Source organism: Diadema antillarum, unplaced genomic scaffold (assembly GCF_040938485.1).
Source record: "Diadema antillarum isolate AM-2024a unplaced genomic scaffold, OU_Dant_1.0 scf00000197, whole genome shotgun sequence".
Lineage (NCBI taxonomy): Eukaryota > Metazoa > Echinodermata > Echinoidea > Diadematoida > Diadematidae > Diadema > Diadema antillarum.
Window position 1 is genome coordinate 660,206 of NW_027271086.1, and position 20,568 is coordinate 680,773.

At 35.7% G+C, this 20,568-nt stretch overlaps 2 protein-coding genes across 2 annotated transcripts; both read left to right on the plus strand.

Annotated features, from left to right (window-relative positions):
- Positions 1-9,845: 9,845 nt before the first annotated feature.
- On the plus strand, positions 9,846-10,721 carry LOC139723672 (alpha-1A adrenergic receptor-like). The gene has a single exon (XM_071634898.1). The coding sequence runs from the start codon at positions 9,846-9,848 to the stop codon at positions 10,719-10,721; it is 876 nt and encodes a 291-aa protein (XP_071490999.1).
- Positions 10,722-17,057: 6,336 nt separating this feature from the next.
- On the plus strand, positions 17,058-17,939 carry LOC139723673 (trace amine-associated receptor 7e-like). Its single transcript, XM_071634899.1, has one exon. It carries the CDS (start codon positions 17,058-17,060, stop codon positions 17,937-17,939), a length of 882 nt encoding a protein of 293 aa, XP_071491000.1.
- The last annotated feature ends 2,629 nt before the right edge of the window (positions 17,940-20,568 follow it).

Genomic DNA, 20,568 nt, shown 5'->3' on the forward strand with positions numbered 1-20,568 from the left:
CTCTTTTTTTTCTCCTTCATATAGAGTGCTTTTCTGCCAAAAGAGGAGACGAGGTCAGTAGAATGCAGTGGTTTGAGAGTGGTGTAACCTTTTTATCGTTGAGATGACAATACAGAAGTCAAGAAAAAGAAGCAAAAATTGAAACCATACATAACCGTTTTCTTTTTACCTTATCTCTTGATTGTCGAAGGAAACCTATTGCCAGTAAAACTATATCGTGCAAAGCCACAAAGGCAACGTGTTTGACAGTATTCGATGGCTAAGGTAGAATTACAAAGGGACTAATGGACTAATAATGAAGTAATAATAACGGCAGCAAATCTAAGTAGCGGAAGTGTACAAGGTTATAGATAGGTTTGAAGTACTATTTGCAAATGGGGAATTTCTTCTTCTTTTTAAAGATACTAGTTTCTTGAAAAGAAAAAAAGTGTCCTTAAAGCCATCAAAGTATTATTCTTTGACTTTCTCAATAAGTCTGTTCCCCCCCCCCCCCCATCTCTCTCTTTCTCTCCCTCGCACGTTTGAGTGCTCCCTCAGGAGCAGCAGTCGGCTTTTGAAAACTGCAACGCTCTGCTGAATATTGTCTGATCAAAACCTTGACATTGCACAAGTCGAAAATAAGTAAAAATCAGTCTTTACAGCATTCCTTTCCTTACCGTCACCGATTGATATTTCGGGGAACCTGAGGTCAGTTAAACTACAATATATTTTCCAGAGACATGAAGGCAACGTGTGTGACATTATTGAATTCGTTTTTATGCTGGAAATAAAAGAATTAATGAAAATCATGATACATTATTACAGCAAGAGCATCTATCATGTCTTTAGATTCGGGAGAAAATATACAACACACAAAGTTATTCATAGTTGTAGCGAACTTATCGTCAATATAAGTCATTTTGCACGTTCCTTTTCTTTTATGTGAACTTTTATTTCTACTTTTATTTTCTCCGCGAGCGCTTATTAAAAGTTGGTATTAGTCATGACTAGAATAATGTGTCTATAGAGCATACTCAACTTCATCTTAATGTGATAATCCTTTCATTCTTTTTGTTATGGAGACTTAAATCCTGGGTTTTTTTCCTCTTCATTTCACCGAGCAGTGTTTGGTAAGCTTATATGCTTGAATAGACCCGTTACTTCACAGCCTGTATCTGAGTACACATTAAATTTTCAAGATTGTATATACATTCTTTTCAATATCAAGATAGTTTAAAAATTCCCTTTGAAGTAAGATAATACAATCATTATAATATTTGTAATGCAGTCCCGTCTCCGAATAAAGGGGAAAACAAAGTAAAACGTAAATCCCTAACTCAACCTAAACTGTACCCCCCTTTAACATTAAAAAAGTGAAATGTATATGTAGGGATATGTTGTTTCATTTACTTTCCACGTATGTGTCAATTTACTTATTTTGATGTTTATTTCGTGTGATAATGAGTAGGCCTAACAGTACAACTACAATTAAGTGCATTAGAGTTGACTGTTATATGAAAATTACATAACATTATCGGACAAGAGACTAACCTTTCAATTCAATTCAATTCAATTCAAAGTTTATTTCATTTTTCGACAAAACATATGTTTCACTTCATTTGATAACAGAGAACAAGGTAAATATAACATAGTGAAGTGAAAAGACTGTACAACAATTGAGGACCTATAGCAATCATACATTGTATAGAAAAAGAGAAACAGAAGTGATCAAAGTGAAATACATGTATACCGTTGCTTAAAGTGCGAAAAATGGAGGGACCCACTAAAAAGACAGAGCTTGTAGTATGTGGGCCCCTCTGAAAAAGAACATCAATGGAAAGATAAATTGAATCATCGTAGATACAAAAAATAACAAAGTGGAAGAAGTCTGGAAGCCCACTGAAAATTAGATTACCAAATATACACTTTCATAGACGCGAACAAACATGAAACAGGACTAGACAACAAGACAACTACTGAAGAAAAGGTTGTACAGGACAAAACGGGATGGACAAGACTGACAAACTGAAGACAAAATAGCATACAAGAATGCGCAACAGAAACAGAAACAGAAACAGAAACAGAACAACAGAAATAGCGATCTTCAATTTGACGTGGAAGAAAACTTTCCCCGAGTTTCTTCGTCAAGTTCATTCGCTTGTTCCGTATGCATTGCACTTTAAATCCTCTCACGTGCAGGAAAACAAAACAAACAACAAAACATACATAGGCAGTCAACTAAATACTCAAACGCCAAAGAACGAGCGCTTGACAAAACGCAGATATTGCAGTTAAAGTAAAGTGAGTATCGCTCTTTTACCCAAGAGAACAATCTTAGTGGTTAAATGTCTTTGATGCTACTAAACCTAACAATGTTCTACAATTCATTATTGGAAAAAAAACAAACTATTTCAGTGGGCGTATTTTCCATGACTTGCAACACCGTTCAAACAGTTCTCAGTATACTGAATTAAAACCGTTTAGCGCTGTTGTCTGTGTAAGCATATAAACAATATGCTAAATAATTCGGCCATAAGAACTTCTTTTATCAATCAATGTAAGAGATATTTTGAACAAAGTTGTAATTTTTAAATAGGTGATTGTCACAGCCAAATATCGACTGAAGCACATATTTTGTCAGATTTGAATAATTCATGCACATTTAATAGCGACAATATTGATATTTCTTGCTTTTTTTTCACAATTCATTTGAACGGCGTGCTAGTGGCGTGCTAGTACATGTACTTGTTTACTTTAATTTGTTTATATCTCTGATTTCACCCTGTAGGCCTAGCTTTATTTGAATTTCTTCTGTTTTTGTATGTTGTGCTTGATGTAATTTATAAACATCATTCAACGTCGAGGAGAAGACGGATGGACCCTCATGTCAAAAGATATGAAATTAATTGATAAGATATTAATCGCAGTCAGCTCTCTTGTGTGACTTCAACCTTTTTGATGTATATATCTCAGTGGTTTGGAAACATTCTGTACACATACATGTAGAGTATGAAATAATACCAAAAGTCTTAAAAGGCACCAATTTCATTAATTACAGACAACATTGAATTAATAGTTTTGTTCCATTCATTCTATTTCTACGTGATCAAAGTATCTGTAGTGATCAACAGGAATTGATATTCATCTTCGATAACAAAAAAGACATCATGTCATAAACGATTAGGTGGTTAATTGTTTTGACAGATTCACATACGAGGTTGGATACTTTCTGACATTTTTATTTTGTCCCACAATCTTAAAACACCTTTACTTTGTGCAACAGTTTAAGTCATCTAATTAAACTATAGATCAAAGTCTATTTAGGCGTTGCATCTTTTTCTTTGTACTTGAAGAACCATATACGTTGGAGTAAATGTGAGCAATTTACTGTATGTTCTTTTCTTGATTCAAATTTGAATTACGCACCCAAACACATTCACACAAACACTCATTGCCCACGTTCAAAGTTTTATTCGAGCTCTACGTAAAGTGTTTTTTTTTTTTTATTCTACACTCGACAGCGTAAGTACAATAGGGTATAAATCCCAAATATAGAAGAGAGCTAATTCTATGTTGTACTGGTTCTCCGATTGTTTCATTTCCTTTTTATTTTTCCATCTGAGAAGATAGCTGGATATTCAGCTGTGCACGAGATGATCTACGTTTGGGTCCAGTTGGGTGAGAGGCAGAGGCACTTTACCGGCTTCTACATCCTGCTCTTTGCGATGAATGGATGTTGCAGGATTTTAAAGGTCCGTGAGTTATGACTCTCCTTCACACGAGACGTCCATTTTATGTCCAATTCATGGGACGGGGTGTTTTGCCTCTTCCTAGAAGCTACAGGATGATGACATACAACGTCGCTCAGATAAACCCGGGTCCTCATGCAGGATCTTAATCAGACGCACTATCAACTGCGCTTAATCACCGATAAAGCACACTATCTAATAGTGCAATATACTCTCTAAAAAAAAATCGAGTGAAAATATTCACTCTTAAAAGAGTGAATACAAAAAAGAGTGAATTTTGAGTGAAATTGGAGTGAATTTTGAGTGAAAATGTTCATTTTCACTCATTTTGGAGTGACGTCAGGGATCACTCAAAAATCTTCGAGTGATCCCTGACGTCACTCCAAAATGAGTGAAAATGAGCATTTTCACTCAAAATTCACTCCAATTTCACTCGAAATTCACTCTTTTTTGTATTCACTCTTTTTAGAGTGAAAGTTTTCACTCGATTTTTTTTAGAGAGTAACTCAAAACATATCGTAGACAGACAGTCTAGGAATACTAAGTGACTACGTCCAATTATCATGTTTTAACTATCTTCTTTAATGAAATAAAAAGAACTGTTCACCTGTACCTCGGTAAGAAATATTTTGTCATGCCTTAGTAATCAGTGATCCAGGTGAACTAACTTAGTGTAAGCCTGTAGTGTAAGCAGACAAACCTCTCCTTTCCCTTTCTCCTTTCTACTATCCTATCTGTACGCAAGTCATCCTTCCCAAGGTCTATGTGTATTACGTGCGAGGGCTGCTCTCAAATCAAGCCACGCTTAAGCTGAAGCCCTATTCATTGTACGGTTGTATTGCTGATATGTTTCTGCTGTATATTTGTGAAAAGACAAAGAAGAAACAATATTTTCAAGTGATGTCTATGTACACGTATGGCTCCAGCAATGTATGTAAATACATAGAGCCTATGTGTATTTTAAATGTACAATGATATATGTAAATACATAGAGCCTATGTGTATTTCAAATGTACAATGATAATACAGGAATCAATATTCAAATCAAATATCCGTATTAATAATATATACATGACTTCGCCTGATACGGCACATTCTGGAAAAGCATACTTTAAACGTATATTTCATTTCAAATCATCTCTCCTTACCTATCTAAAAATTGGAAAGAAAGCATACACTCTGGAAATGTAGGTACTGAGAACAAAGGCTCTGGAGTATTGGGGTATAATAAAGCACCTAATCTTTGCTATCTGGGCAATGAATGGCACAAAAGTCAGGATATTAAATGCATTATGGTAACAATAATGAAGGGATTATCATATTTAGATCAAATTAAATATGCTCTATTCACACATTCAATCCATAATCTATTATAAATTTCAGAACAGTAGGATCATCTTTTCGAATGTTGTTATATTTGAAAGTGTGCAAACTACTTTTAAAAGCCTCTGACATACAAGTAATCACACTTTTCTATAAAAGGATTGTTCTAGAAAAAAAAACCTGCTAAGAACACAATTTCCTACTTTTTTTTAAATAGAATAGGAATTACTCTTTCAGAAAATAGACAAAGTATGAATAGTTTGGATCTTTCACCTATTTTGAGTCCTCATGTAAAATTAGGGTGTGCGACCTTGTTTTTTGTTTGTTTGTTTGTTTGTTTTGGATTTGTGATGCATGGTCACATACAAATGGCACGTTGTTATATACACATTATAACGATTAGTAAACTCAAAATTATAGGATAATGATTGATACTTTTCAGGAGCTCTACCGAGCTGCCAGAAAGTACAATGCAGGATTGTAACATTAAAAGCATAGATATGGTGCTCTGTGCGGAATCGCATCATTGAGATTGTTAAGAGACATTGGGAAGGTAACCCCACATACCATGCAAAAGAAATTCAACCATCTATTCCATATATTACCTGCAATGTCTCGATCACACATTTTCCGGCGAAACTTTCCATATAGTGTAGTTTAAAACATTATGTATCCAAAGTCACGCTTTACAAAACACAAGCTTAGAACATAGACAAAACGAAAGAGAAAAACAGAGAGGATAAAAGAGAGGATTTAAAAAGAAAAAATAAGCTATGCATTATTCATCTCGATTCTATACTTGTGCGTCAGTGTGTTTGTTTAAAACTTAATCAAGCAGTTGACTGCCTGCATGATTAACAAATTCAAAAGGTAAAAAGAAAATCGAAAGGATTCTTCGTTGAAGGTAATTTGTAAGAAACATTCTGATCTGAAGGGTCAAGAAATAAACTGATTGACAAAATTATCTGTTTTTCACGTGAATAAAAAATATTATCATTCTATTAAATGTCACGATATTATCATGGTCATACAAAGTCAACTGAAAGTTGGGTGGAATTTAAGTATTGAGAGCGAAACCCCTTAAGTATTTATACCCCCTCCACACACAGACACACATACATACACACACATACACACTTCTCAGATATATTTTACATGAATTTTGTCAATTGTTAAATTACTTACAGCGTAATGTCTATTACAAAGTGAAGAAACTACAAAAAAGGAAAACAGACCAAAAGGTAACACAGTTAGAGTCGTAGTTATATCATTGTCATGATATCAGATGGAATATTGTTCTGTCAAACATCAGAAAATTAACGCTCCAAGCGCCTTAATGAGTGATTGAAGGGAAATTACTTTACTAGAAAAAAAAAAATAAACAGGAAAGTGATGGCTCTATTCCAAGCATTCAAAGCCACGATTATAATCTATGACTGAGATCGAATGAGAGAAAGAAAAAGAAATCCAGCAGTTTCCATGACAATAGCTTTCCTCAGTTGCGCTTTCATTCCATCTTTTTTATGAGCGAACAGTAATATCTCATCCGCAGTCATTTCAAACGTTTATGATAATAATATTCCCGGGCACAAAGCTAAAGAGTTCTGAATGGGCATCTGTCAGTTAAAAATAAGCATACACTTCTTTGTGAATAGGGAGAAACCCATTATAGTTTCCAATTTGACAAAAACCATTTAGAATTTGCTGTCAAATGGATGTCCTGAGATCACGCAGTTTATCTTTTTTAGACTTTCTATACGACTATAATAAAATATTACAAACCTTTTTAGGAGAATTGAAAGACTCAGCAAACAGAGAGCAAATAAGAGGCATTTTAAATTATAGATCTGAGTGAATCCCTGCATCTCTGATGGCTTGCCTTTGCTTTTTCATGGAATAAAAGTGAATAAACGGTTTTGTTTTTTTGTAGGGTAAATATCGTGACACACAATGACGATGCTTATTTTTTGTAGTTGTTTTGATAACTGGAAGTTGTGGAAATATAGCAAAACAGAAGCCAAATTGACATCAGATTTTTCATATTTACCATTTAATATTTAAAAGTGGAATTCCTTGAATAAAGCTTTTATCATTTTGATGCGTTTTATTTCAATGTTTGCGTCTTGAACAGGTTTTTTTAACAGAAAATGAAAGACCTTCTTGCACTGACAATGTTCAACACTAAAGTGTTCTACAAAGTTCTGATTAAAGAATGACTTAAACCAAACTTAGACCAATAAATGGAGCAAAGATCGTCAGATTAAGCTGCTATTATGCACATCCATTCGCACACTTTGATAATGACTATAATATATAAAAAAATGATGAAAGTGCATTATTCTTCTAAATGTTTTCAGAACTGAAAGTAAAAAGAGGGTGAAAGGTTTCTCAGGCACCTAATCCGTAAATCCTACAAAGACTACGTTACATTACTTAACAAGTGTTCCACGTTCCTACACTAAAAAAAATGAAAAATATATATTATTCCTGTTCATTTCACGGCTTCAAACTATAGAATTATGTAGAGAAGAAGAATCTTTCTTTCCTAACAGTACTTAAAAAAAGACTAAGTTGACTCGCTTCACTTTTTTTAGTCCTCACGTTAAAGCAGCCTTTTTTATTTTGTGATGTTCGGTCATTATTTCTATGCATATGTATTATATACATACACACACATGTGTGTATATGCATTATGTGTATGTAATAAGTATACTGGGTAAACAAGCTATAACATAGTCAGGTGTGGTCAAATGAGGGCGTGCATATTCAGTTCATTTGTACAAATTGCGTGCACATTTTCTCACATATTTTGAATGCAAATATACAGCCAATCATCTACTTTTGCTCTTAATAGGATGCAGGAAAACAGTAATGGTACAGAGGGTGCGTTCTGATTTTACCTCAGTACTGAAAGAGGACTGATGTGCTACAATTAAGACATTACCATAATACCACGTTTGAGGATATATAAACATGGGTTTGTGGGCGATATCGTCAATTCTTGATAAGCTTCTTCAGTCTGCAGGTCCACGGTGATACAAAGGAAGTCAGCGATGATGTCTTACCCGGGGTTACTTTTGACAAGGTAATGTCAACACATTTCATGATTATTCAACCACGTTTTAAATTCATGTGGATCCTTTACGTAATATTCACATATCACCTCCAATTTAGCCTGTTTGCAATTTGCCAGCGAATTACATCAAGTAATTTGCAATCGAATATTTCAAAGTTCATTTTGGAATATTTTAAGAGACTGCATGAAAATCATCTTTCTCTCCTTATTCTTACTCTTTATCATAAGTTATGTGTAAACACAGTCTTTCAATTGCTGACCTAAAAGACTTCCTACTTAAATGCGATGATTAGAATTCTAAATTCACATATCCGTCATTCTGTTTGTTTAAACTTTATTTTTCAACCACAATTATAATCCCTTTTCTATTAACTTTACATTTTGATAGGGTTTAAAGCTAAAACCAGCTTTTTTGATACATTTACTCCCAATCAAAGGCAAGAAATTGTGTGTAATAACGTAATCACAAGAAAAATAGGAAAACAAAACACCCCTAAAAAAAAAAGGAAGAAATTGAAAATCACTTCCAGGTAGCGAAGCGACTTATAATCATATCTTCAAACCAATAAGCATTTCCAGGTAGCGAAGCGACTTATAATCATATCTTCAAACCAATAAGCATTCCGTAATACAGAAAAAAAATCCCATAGATTAATTTAGAGAGCAAAATTTGATACGTCTATCAAACAGAAGTAACATTGCGATCAGAGTAGAAATGCAAGCGAAGGCACATCTATACACTGTCTGTGAAAATGTTACCGTGCTTCACAAAATTAGCAAAAAGTGGCACAATTCGATATTTCACAAGGGTTCAAAATAGTTGAAAAGCCAACCTTTTGTCATTTCTTCTATATTTTCTGAAAGAGCAAAGTCATTTAATGAACCTGAAATTGTATTTTCTGCACCACATCTGCAACATATTTCTGTAGAACAGCGTAAAGTATTAGGTATGTCAATAGAAGCTTTTTTCATTTCTTAAAAAATAAAACCTTTTTACTCGTCACAAAATCAACTCAGATAACTATTGACAGGATGGTACTACTGCTTTGAAAGTTACAATTAGTCATTAATGCACACTCTTGACTTAACTTTCAGTTCTAATAACTTTTAAAAGGAAAGGTACTACCGCTTTGATAATATAATCTGTCAAGATTCAAAAATCTTGCCATGACATGCATTTCAAGTGGGTCGAAAGAATTCGTCTCATTCTAATCCCGTCATAGGTAACCGTGAACAAAATCAACGTTGATTATACACTGGCGATTAATTAATCATTATTACTATTATTATATTTAGACTCATAATGGTTTTATTTTGGCTCGAACACTGCTGCCGCTCTTTTTCAGCAAATTGATCTACACAGATGAAATGCCTTTATTCTGCGTGTGATATACAAAATCAATGAATTGTATTGTATTGTAATCGATTCGCTTTGCATGATCAAGCCACAAATTTTGAAGGAAGATTATTGAAGGTAAAAAATGGACAAAACGTTTTTCTTTTTCAGCAACCCAAGACCCAATCTGGATAATTTCTCGTATCACGACGAGACGCAAGACATCGTCATAATTTCATCGACAATATCGTTTTCTGTAAACTGGCAGGTTGGAGTTTTGTTTGGTATTACGCTAATAACAATAGCAGCGAATTTACTAATTCTTGTTGCATTTTGTGCAGAAGGGAAATTATGGACTTACAGCAATTACTATATCCTCAACATGACGATAGCGGATCTCATGGTCGGACTTCTGTGCATGCCAATACGTGGGATGATATTCCTCTTTCAGCGTTCTTGGATTTTCGGTCAAACCTTCTGCCACATTTTCATCGGTATCCAGAATGCTCTGCCAGGTGTTTCCGTCTTTGGAGTCGTGATCATAAGCTTCGATCGTTATCTAGCAACCACGTACCCGCTACGTCACCTCCAATGGAAGAGCAAAAAGCTGGCCATGACAGTTAGTGCAATAACCTGGCTTATTCCACTATTACTGTGGTTCGGCATAAGCACCATATGGGATCTGGTCAAACCATTAAGCAGCATAACGGCATCAGGATTTTGTCAGCCAAACTACGCTCAGGATGTAGTGATAAGCCTCATTGTTGCTCTTCTGCGAGCATGTATTCCGTTCTGCACTGTGGTCTTACTCTCCATTAAAATTTACCACAAGGCGAGATCGACAGGTAGCAATGAACACGGGAAGAATGACTTCAGATCTCCGTTTGCACTTGGGAAAGGCAATACCTTCACCCCGAGAATCGTTGCGTTAGATAAATGGAGAGCGGATGGTCATTCGGCGCTGGCCGACAGCGCAAGGTCTAGAAAGATGAACACAGACGGTAACAAGGCTCTTCGCACTTTAGCCTTTTTGGTGGTGGCATTCTTTATCACCTGGTTACCAAGCACGTTGGTCCTCTTCCTCCGCTCTGCTCTGCCTACATGGTACCTGCAACTGCCCTTTGAGATACCACTGCGAGAATCTGTGCGATGGATCGTGTTCTGCAACAGTATGATTAACCCCCTGGCATATGCCCTAGCGCAACCACTTTTTCACAAAGCTATCTTCAAAGTATGCTGTCGACGGGGACCGGGATAGTTCTAGTTAAAAATATCTGAAGACGTAGAGATTTAGCTGTGAATCATATCATAGGCATCTATTTGAAATCCAAAGTGCCAAATCTTAGAGGTCTGAAAACGTATCTTAATCTATCAAACACGTGACGACATTTCTATCCCGTGTACAACATCAATTGTACATGGTTTTACGTTATTAGGCTACTTTGCGTCGATCGAGTAATGAACTATACATTAAATTAAAAGATATATATCATTAGAAAATGATGTCTATATGGGTCATATTTCAAATGGAAAAACAAGAATTGAAATGTTGGATAGTACAATATACCTTCATCTATTAAGAAGTCACCCGATTACTTGCATCAAAAAGGCTAATAAATCTTAATTCTTTTAAAGTCAACGATAGACAAAAAAGAAAAGAAAATGCTGATGAAATGCCTGGGGAGGTTGGTTTACATACAATAAGAAACGAGGTTACTACAAGATATATAAATATGCATAAGTAGTACTGTCAAGAAAAGCGATTCCTGCGTATTAAAGTCTTTAACAGGAAAAATAGACAGTATCTAAGTTTCACCACTTCATGACATAGACTACAGTTCCTTATTCCGAATGTTAATCCGAAAAAAAAACAACATGGTTCGATATTCCAAAGGTTTGTTAAGTGAAAAAAAAGAATACGTATAGTAAGTAGTACGCCTATTCTTTTGTTTTAGGTTTAACGAACCTTATTTCATTTTCGGATAAACAAACGCTCGGAATAGTACCCCAAAGGACTTAACAATTTATCAACAATGTGCATGGAATACTGCCCATAGACAGCAAAAACATTTTACAGGGTTTAATACCAGAAAACACATCCCTAATACCTAACTGTGATATTAATTTTTTCCACTTGCAGTTTTCAAAAGCTGATTTATCATTCCGGACCAAGTATATTATCTTATGTTACAGATGACAATTCACTGTTCTGGCAGTTTATGTTATTCACTGATGATGAAAATTCATTTTGATCTATTTTGTCATTTCAGACGAAAAAACAGCAGCGTTTTATTATAGATTACAATCACCTTACTTTTACGTAATCAATCCGATTTCTAATGCTTTCTACATAATTTTTTCCCTTCCACAGGGTGTTTTATTTGTACACATATTCAGAAAGTGACGTTTACAAATAATTTTTTAATACACAACAGGATAAGAATTGAATGATAATTCAATCATCGACAAAAGTGGCCTACTGCACTTATACGTAATATAACAAATTTTCTTTACCTTTTTTACATAATAGCATTTTGTGTGTGTGTGTGTGTCAACAATGAATATTATCCTTATATTGCACTTCCATAATGTTAAACATTTTAAATATCTGATTAACAGTTACACTCAGTAAAAAATAATCGAGTTCATATTTTTTCGTACAACTGCAATAAAATCAAATGAAAAATATTATCATATCAAATTAAAGAAATTTGCATTCTCTCTCGCACTGGTAGGTAACAAAGAAATGAATTTTACTCCCAAATGATCACATATTTTCCTCTTCTGAGGTGCAAAACTAAAAAGTGCCAAAAAAGCACTATAATACACTGATGAGAACATGCCCTTCCTCATAACAATTGAAACAAAAAACAAATTTACATAATCCTTCGACTGATTTTGCGACTTGTCTCTTTTTGCTGCGTGTATTGTAATCTCAGAAAGACAACGTCTCATGCCTCACTTTACACCATGTGTTAGAGGAACGAAAAATTCTTGCATGATTTGAATTTATACTTCTATCGCATTCCGCACATATTTCTGTCAATATTCGAACATTTTAGGAGTATCAGATATTTCGATGTGATGTGTATTGGCTGATATTATGTAGATTAAAATGTTAATCGAAACATGTATATCTACACTCGTAAGTGGAATCGTAGTCGTGTAGTACTTGCATTTGTAAATTTGGACATCGTTACCTCGCACTACAAAAAAAAAAAATAAAGCGTTGATCAAACAAAACAATGGCAATGATGTATAGAAGAATTTATTCTATTGTGCAATGAATGTTATTTTTGGAGTTGAGTGGTTCCTTATTTTTATTATTTTCATACATTGTACGGGGTTCATGAAAATGAAAGAGAATCTCTTCTTCTAGATACTAAAAGAGGTCTCCTTCTTTGACAATAAACATTTATGAAACATTTCAGATTTCACAAATATAATGCGATCATTGTGTTTAAAGAATCTGTCTTTTTTGCCATTTTTGAAATTCTTCCTTACCATTTACTTGAACATGCCTCATTAATCGTATGGTTAATTCTCCTTTCTCATTGTCTCACCGCAAGAGTTTAAAAATCAGGTGTGAACATAATATGTATCAACAGAACACATGACACTAATGCTCTGTCAGAAGAATTGAAGCTTAATGACATTGCATTTGTCAGGGCTTGATTTGTAGACATTTTGCTCATTATGCAGTATTCACAGAGTGATTAATCAATAACGGAATATCGGAATAAACGCATTTATTTTCTTCATTTCCATTTCTTAAAAATCAATACAGTTATCTATTCTTCGTTGGCAAAAAAAAAAACACAACAACACAGTTATCATACGCTCAGAAACCAACGAGTAGGTAGATAACAAAATGTCTAACTGGGATTGAGTTCAGATTCTTTGCACATAGTCACGTCGCATCGCCCTTAATGGCTAACCCCCAGGGGTCTATAGTAATCGGTAAGTTGCCCGAGTTCTCTAAGTGTTGGATCAGCTTCTGAGTCTGATCGATACCTTTCGTTGCTCCTCTTGACTCAACGGAGTGTACATGCACTCATATAGATCGCAAGTTAACAGGATATCAAAAGACAGTTGATATTTCCTTTCCCTTCTTCGAACAAAATGTAAAATCAATTGCTCTAGGACAAGCCCCCCCCCCCACAACCCACCCCCCCCCCCCAAAAAAAGCAAAAAACAAACAATAAACAGACGAAATGTTCAGATGGCTTGAATCTCCTTACACGTAAGGCAGACTGATGTTTTCTATTAGTATTACAATTATTCTTTGCATTCTGTTTCCTCCGCATTTTTATTTTGGTGGAGATTACAGGATAATGAAACACTGATGGCTGCTTAGGGAAGACGAATCTCCAGTCCTAATCGTAATACAACATTATGGTCCATAATCTTCAGCATGGCCACGTCGTCGATAACGTGGTCCTTCCCACAAAGGCTATAACCCATTATCCATTTTCTCTCTTCCCATTTACGACATGCATGGTTTGTCGCTGCGGGCTATGTGTTAAATGTGAACAGACAAAATTGGACAGTGTGCTTAGGGTTTCTGGGAGTGACCAAGTTTATTGGACTGGTGGCCATGTCAAAGGTTATGGACCATAGAATGTTAGAAGAAACACTAAACATAAAGCCTAAAAACAAACCCTTATTCGTACAGGCTGGCCTATCCATTTGACCACTTTCATTGATAGATCTTGTCTAGTCAGTGAGGTATTCATAGTCCCTTCATGTCACACGCAAACTTGGAAAAAAGTGCAATTTGTTATTATCGTCTTTAAAGTTCGTGTGCCAAGTCATGCATGACGTTTGTCAACATACTATTACGCCAGTTCGGAGATAGCTCATGTGCACATTGGTACAAATGACCTTTCATCTATGTAAGTTGGCACTTCACTTGATTCAACTAAGCGACAAAATGCATCAGTTTGCCTAACATAACAATTATGGAACTCATGACCACACTGATTCATCAATCAACACTTTGGAAATCATCCATTTTATTGTGCTGTATTGAATGCAGTAACATTTTTTTTTCTGTTAACATTGACAAATACAAGGCTTGTTGTCAGGTAGATATCCTGGCAGCACACACCATTAACAAGGATTACATGAATAATCATTGCATCACAGATGCTTAACTCAGTGAATTTAAAAACCAACCTGTCTCCCGATACAAATGACCTTTTCCCGATCACTCGCAAACAGGTACCCCGAACTGGCTTGTTAGGTACCAATGGAAGAGGAAGAGTTCTTCTTTCCTCACAAAAAGCATTGTGCTCTCCATACCTGACAATAATACTTATGAAATACTTCCGTAGTCTCCAATACTGGATAAACTTTTTTATATGCACTGTCCAACATATTGCTCAAGAAAAAAATGACATTTACAATCGATACTTCCAATCTGTTAATAGAGGACACTTTCATGATTCTCGATCTTTCGGTTATTTCAACAGTTGGATATGGTCTCTATAACATAATATTATTGCTGCTTATCAGTCTATCGGTGGTTGTACAGCGATGCAGGCTTTCAATGAAACGTCGGAGATCACTCATTGATCACTTATCTTTGTTAGTGAACTCTTACAAATCTGACAACAATAACAACAAGCAATTTTTTTTTCCAATGCATTTTCCATTTGAGCTTAAGAGCTATCAGTAACAGACGATTAATAGACATCGATCACCAGTGAAACACTGTTTAGATACTCCCTGAGCAATCAATGCGAGACCGTGCTCGGAATGATAACCAGTAAATAGCATAAATCCTATGGAATCTGACGTCTAATTGAACATTGCGGTTATCAATTACACAGCCAATGGTACACGCAGGGGCGAGTATATTATTTACAAAATAAGCCTGCGCAGTTACACAAATTTCGGAATGGTTGGCTCATGGAATTGCTACGACTTAGGTCCAGGATTGACATCAGGTTTCCTCACAAAGCTGATGTGATCACGGTCCTTCAATTTGATAAGGGTAGGCGGGGCTATAAAAGTGATGTATTCCGATTATTCATTCCTATTAAAAAAAAGTACAGGAGACTTATGACTCATTTCTAAATCAAATTCGAGGCTATATAAAAAGAGGTCTATGCTGAAATTGTCACTTCGTCATTAGCTTCTCTGGTCTACAAGTTCTCGCTGATGGAAATAACATCTTCGCTTTATACCTTTCCCCTGCGCTTTGTTGTCGTCAGCAGGTAATGTCCAATTATTTATCTAGCTGTTACACGCTGTATATTGATGATTTATTTTGTCCATATGCACCTGAAGTTTAATGGAATTGATAGTTTTGGTTGAGATGGGAATTCAGGTTTCAAACTTCTTTTGTGAGATAATCAGAAACCTTTGAAATATTAACGAGCATAACGATTTTAAGATTAAGTCAAAGTTGATATGATTAAGAATGGTTTTGAAGTAGCTGAGATATCCAAAAATAAAGAGGTACGAATAAAAGTTAAGACCCATCTATTATTAGGACCACTTTGTTTGTTTTTTTTTTTGGGGGGGGGGGGGGGGGTGGGGTGGATATTTCACCAATTTCATTCTTTCTCGTTTTCTGTATTTAGCCATGTATTTAATACCTACCCTTTTTCCCTTCCTTACATTGATAGTCACGTAGAATTAAATGTCATTATTTTTTCATTACTGAAAACTTAAAAGGTTATCTCCCATACCGTTGCTTTTCTTTCTGGGTGAATATCACAGTGATTTGTTGTTATAACTCAGGTATCTATATTTTTCGGGGTGTCTTTATAGAAGACAAGATCTTGTGAATCCTCGATCTTGATCGAGTCATTAGAGTGACTTGATCGAGTCATTAAAGTGTATAAAAAATCAAAGCCAAAACGAGAATGATTCTCACATGTTGTAGAAAGTAAAGGTAATATCAAAGGAGAATTGGATTATAAGAGTTACGTACGATATACCTCACCATCGTGGAATCTCACAAACCTCTTGATCAGGAGATACCCATCATCAAACCATGTGCCCTATAACAGAGCATGATATATTTCCATTGATGCACTGTTCATCGACAGCCAATGTTATTGCTGACATGAATACTGTTCATGGATGAAATTTTTTTGGGTCAAAATATGAGGGATTTAATTCCCAAACAGGTAAAGCACCATTTTGTAAAAAGTTACGGGTTTCATAGAAGAGGGTAAGAAAAATGTCCGACATTTTCTTCGTTTTTAATTTCTTAAAAAGGTTTCATCGCAAATATTTCAAGTTGGTAAGTTAAATATGTTTGGACATGCATATTATAGTAACAAAGAATAAAAAGCGTTGTGTATTATCATTCAATCATTTCAATAAAGGGAGGAGAACATTTTCTTTACGTGTTCTTTTCAGTAACTCGAGTTTCGAAGACGTCATGAACAACATCTCTTTTCACGACGGGACAGAAAATACCATCGTCATTTCGTCAACAGTATCTCTGTCTGTAAACTGGCAGGTAGGAATTTTGTTTGGTGTAATGCTGACCACAATTGTCGCAAATTTGTTGATCCTAGTAGCATTCGCATCCGAAAGAAAACTGTGGACTTACAGCAATTACTACATCTTCAACATGACGATCGCAGATCTCATGGTCGGTCTTCTATGCATGCCGATACGTGGGATGATATTCCTCTTTCATGGATCTTGGATTTTCGGTCAAATCTTCTGCCACGTTTTCATCGGTATCCAGAATGCACTGCCAGGTGTTTCCGTCTTTGGAGTCGTGATCATAAGCATCGATCGTTGCCTAGCAACCACGTACCCGCTACGGCACCTCCAAAGGAAGAGTAAAAAGCTAGCAGTGGTCATTAATGCTGTAACCTGGTTTATTCCCCTAATACTGTGGTTCAGCATTAGTACGATATGGGACCTGGTCCGACCACTAAGTCGTATGACGGCATCAGGATTTTGTCAGCCGAACTACGCTCAGCATGTTGAAACAAGCGCCACTGTCGTTCTTCTCCGTGCATGCATTCCATTCATAACGATACTTGTAATTTCCATTCAAATATATTCGAAGGTGAGGTTAGCAGGCAGTAATGAGCTCGGGGATATAGATTTTCGAACTACCAGTGTTGCTTCAAAAGACGAGAGTTCTTCGTTTGACGTCGACCGAGACTCGAACAGATCAATGAGACAGGGCTGTCATCATGGCTTAGCTAAGATCTCAAGGTCAAAAAACCAAAGCATCGACAGTAGCAAAGCTCTGCGTACATTGACGTTCCTCATCGTAGCATTCTTCATTACTTGGGTACCGAGCACTTTGATCCTCATCCTGCGTTCGGCGCTTCCCAGATGGTTCCTTGGTCTGCCCTCTAGGACACTACTTCGGGAATCTGCGCGATGGTTTATGTTCTGCAACAGTACGATTAACCCGTTGGCATATGCCTTAGCACAGCCACTTCTTCGCAAGGCTGTGATGAAAGCATGCTGCCGAGGGCAGAAGCGATAGTTTTGGTTATAAGAAGAACGGTTACAAATCGTTATTCCGAACTTTCGTGATTCCGAAGGATTCTTAATGCGAAGATGAAATAAAGTTTGTTATTCCGAAGCTTCGTTGTTCCAGAAATAAAACAATGTTCGTTTTCCGAAGTTCAGTAAATCCTGAAATGAAATAATGCTCCGAATGTTCGTTATTTCCGAAAATGGAAAGGTGTTCGTTATTCCGAAGGTTTGTTGATCCGAAAATGAAATAATGTTCGTAATTCCGAAGCTTCGTTGGTACGCTTGCGCCGTCTTAACACTTTTGGAGTAACGAGCATTGTTATATTATTTCAATTTTCGGATATCAAAAGGAACCCTCTGAATAACAAACCTTATTTCATTTCTGGATTAACGAACCTTCGGAATAATGTTCGGATTAGCCAACCCTTTTTAATTGTCGAAATAAAAAACCTGTAGGTATACAGAATTTGTGTGTTTCGAGATAAGGATCCTCCAGCATAACGAAAATCACCTAAGAAGAACAAGTATATGAGATGAGCGAATTAAAAGCATGTATGACTGAGAGCATTGAATGTTCCTTTATTTCTTTTAGTGTGTATAATAATATGTACGATCAAAGACAGATTAATTTTTTTTCACTCGTAACACATAACCTTAGGATGCTTTCAGCCATTCTAACAAGGTGGAAAGCAAGTCAGCTTAAAAGAAAAAAAATGAAAAAGCCTCTAAGGCTTTCAGTGCTGAAATGAGCTATATGAGAAAGAGTTGATTTGCACCGGAATGAAACAAATTGCACTGATGAGAACGTTGATTACAGGTGTTTAATGAGAAGTGTGAAATAGAAAAAGGATCTGTTATTTTGATTTTTTTTCCAAATTAATTTTAAACATTCAGATGTTACAATCAAATGTTGGCTGGTAGTGAATTCGAATGAAGGGGACGAAGTACGAACGGATTTTGAATAGATGTTTGTTTCCATTTAGAAACAAACATAATGTTTCTAAAGATTAATATGTTTCGAAATTTCGCATTTTATGTACTTATTTGCATAATTTATTCATAAAGTGATTTACTAGTATCAATACCTTAGTACAAAATTAAGCAACTGATGAGTCTTGTTTGTTGCTAGAATTTTTCCTCATTACATGTTCTTACTGCTTTTTAGATGTTGAGTTCTAAGCAAAGAAAATATCCATTTTGTTTTGCTCCTATGATCTATGTATGGGCATTGATATGTATAACAATAAATGTAAATTACATGTCATTTGTATAGAGACATTACGTCTATAATTGATAGATGATTTTCTTTCTGTTACCCATTGCACATACATCCCAGGTGAGGAATATGCACCAAAAAAGGCATTGATTGGATTAAAAATCATTTCAAAAATACAGATCATTACATACTAACTTCCATAGTCATGTATAAATTATACTTGCATAGACACCGAATCAAATCTTACACGTATTTTTCCACATGTTCCAATATTTCTACCAATTAGAAAATGCTGTTTGCTGTGGTATGCCTACATACTTTGTAGTGTTTTTACATCCAGTATAACTTTGCTCAGATTATTGAAATAAGGGCGTGTATACGTTTGTCTCCTCGGATTAATTAAAAAAATATTTGTTCAAAGAAAAGTCTGTACCAAGTGATGGGACATTTGTACTATAAAAAAACAGCATTTACCCTCTTAAGAAGTCTACTATCCAGCGCTTTTAAACAGAGACAAGTTCGTTCGATATCTTGGCCACTGCACACATGTCAGGTCGCCGAATGTCGGTCACAAAGTTCTTTTCGTCCTGAGGAATGGTGTCCTCTGTAAGGACTACATGTGGGGGAAGGGGTATGAAACAACGTAGAAAATTGCATCATCCATGTGGTATCAGTCAATATGTTGATGTTTTGGCACAAGGAATGAATGATAGAACATACAGCAAGGAAACGAAGTTGCCAGTCCACTTTCTTTAGCAACCAAGTCTTTTATTTCAAAGTGTGCAAGGGCCATTCCTACGAGTGCATTCATATGCCGTCACTTTGTTATGTTTGATTTGATTTGATTTGATTTATTAGTTCCTGCATTGTCATTATACATAAACACACAGATATATATACGGCGCTAATTATTAAAACCCATCATTTTCAATGGATTTAGCGCCTTTTGGAAGCAAGCTCTTCATATATATATATATATATATATATATATATATATATACATATATCCGTTGTGTATATATCCGTCGGGAATATATGGTCTGTTGACGGTAGAAAAGTGCTCAATGCTGTAAAGCAGAGCATATTAGGCGTACCCGTGTTTTGGTGCCTTGTCTGCTACCGGCGGTTTTACGCTGTCGCGATCTTCAGGCAGACTGACAAAGTGGTGTGTTTCTGTGCTCATGTGGCGCGGTGGATCGGTTTGACGCATGGATGGTTTTTCTTTTCCGGTGTCTGCATTTGGATATAAGTTCGGACCTTTTATTGAGTGCTTTTTTTGTTTCTGATGATGATGGTCTTCTCATCAAGGCAGAGGTTGCACATGCCACTCCTTCTTAGAGTTAAGTTTGACTTTTTTGATTGTCCCATGTCAGTGTGAAATTTGCGCGTTTGTCTTTCATGCTCCAGATGTATTTTGAAA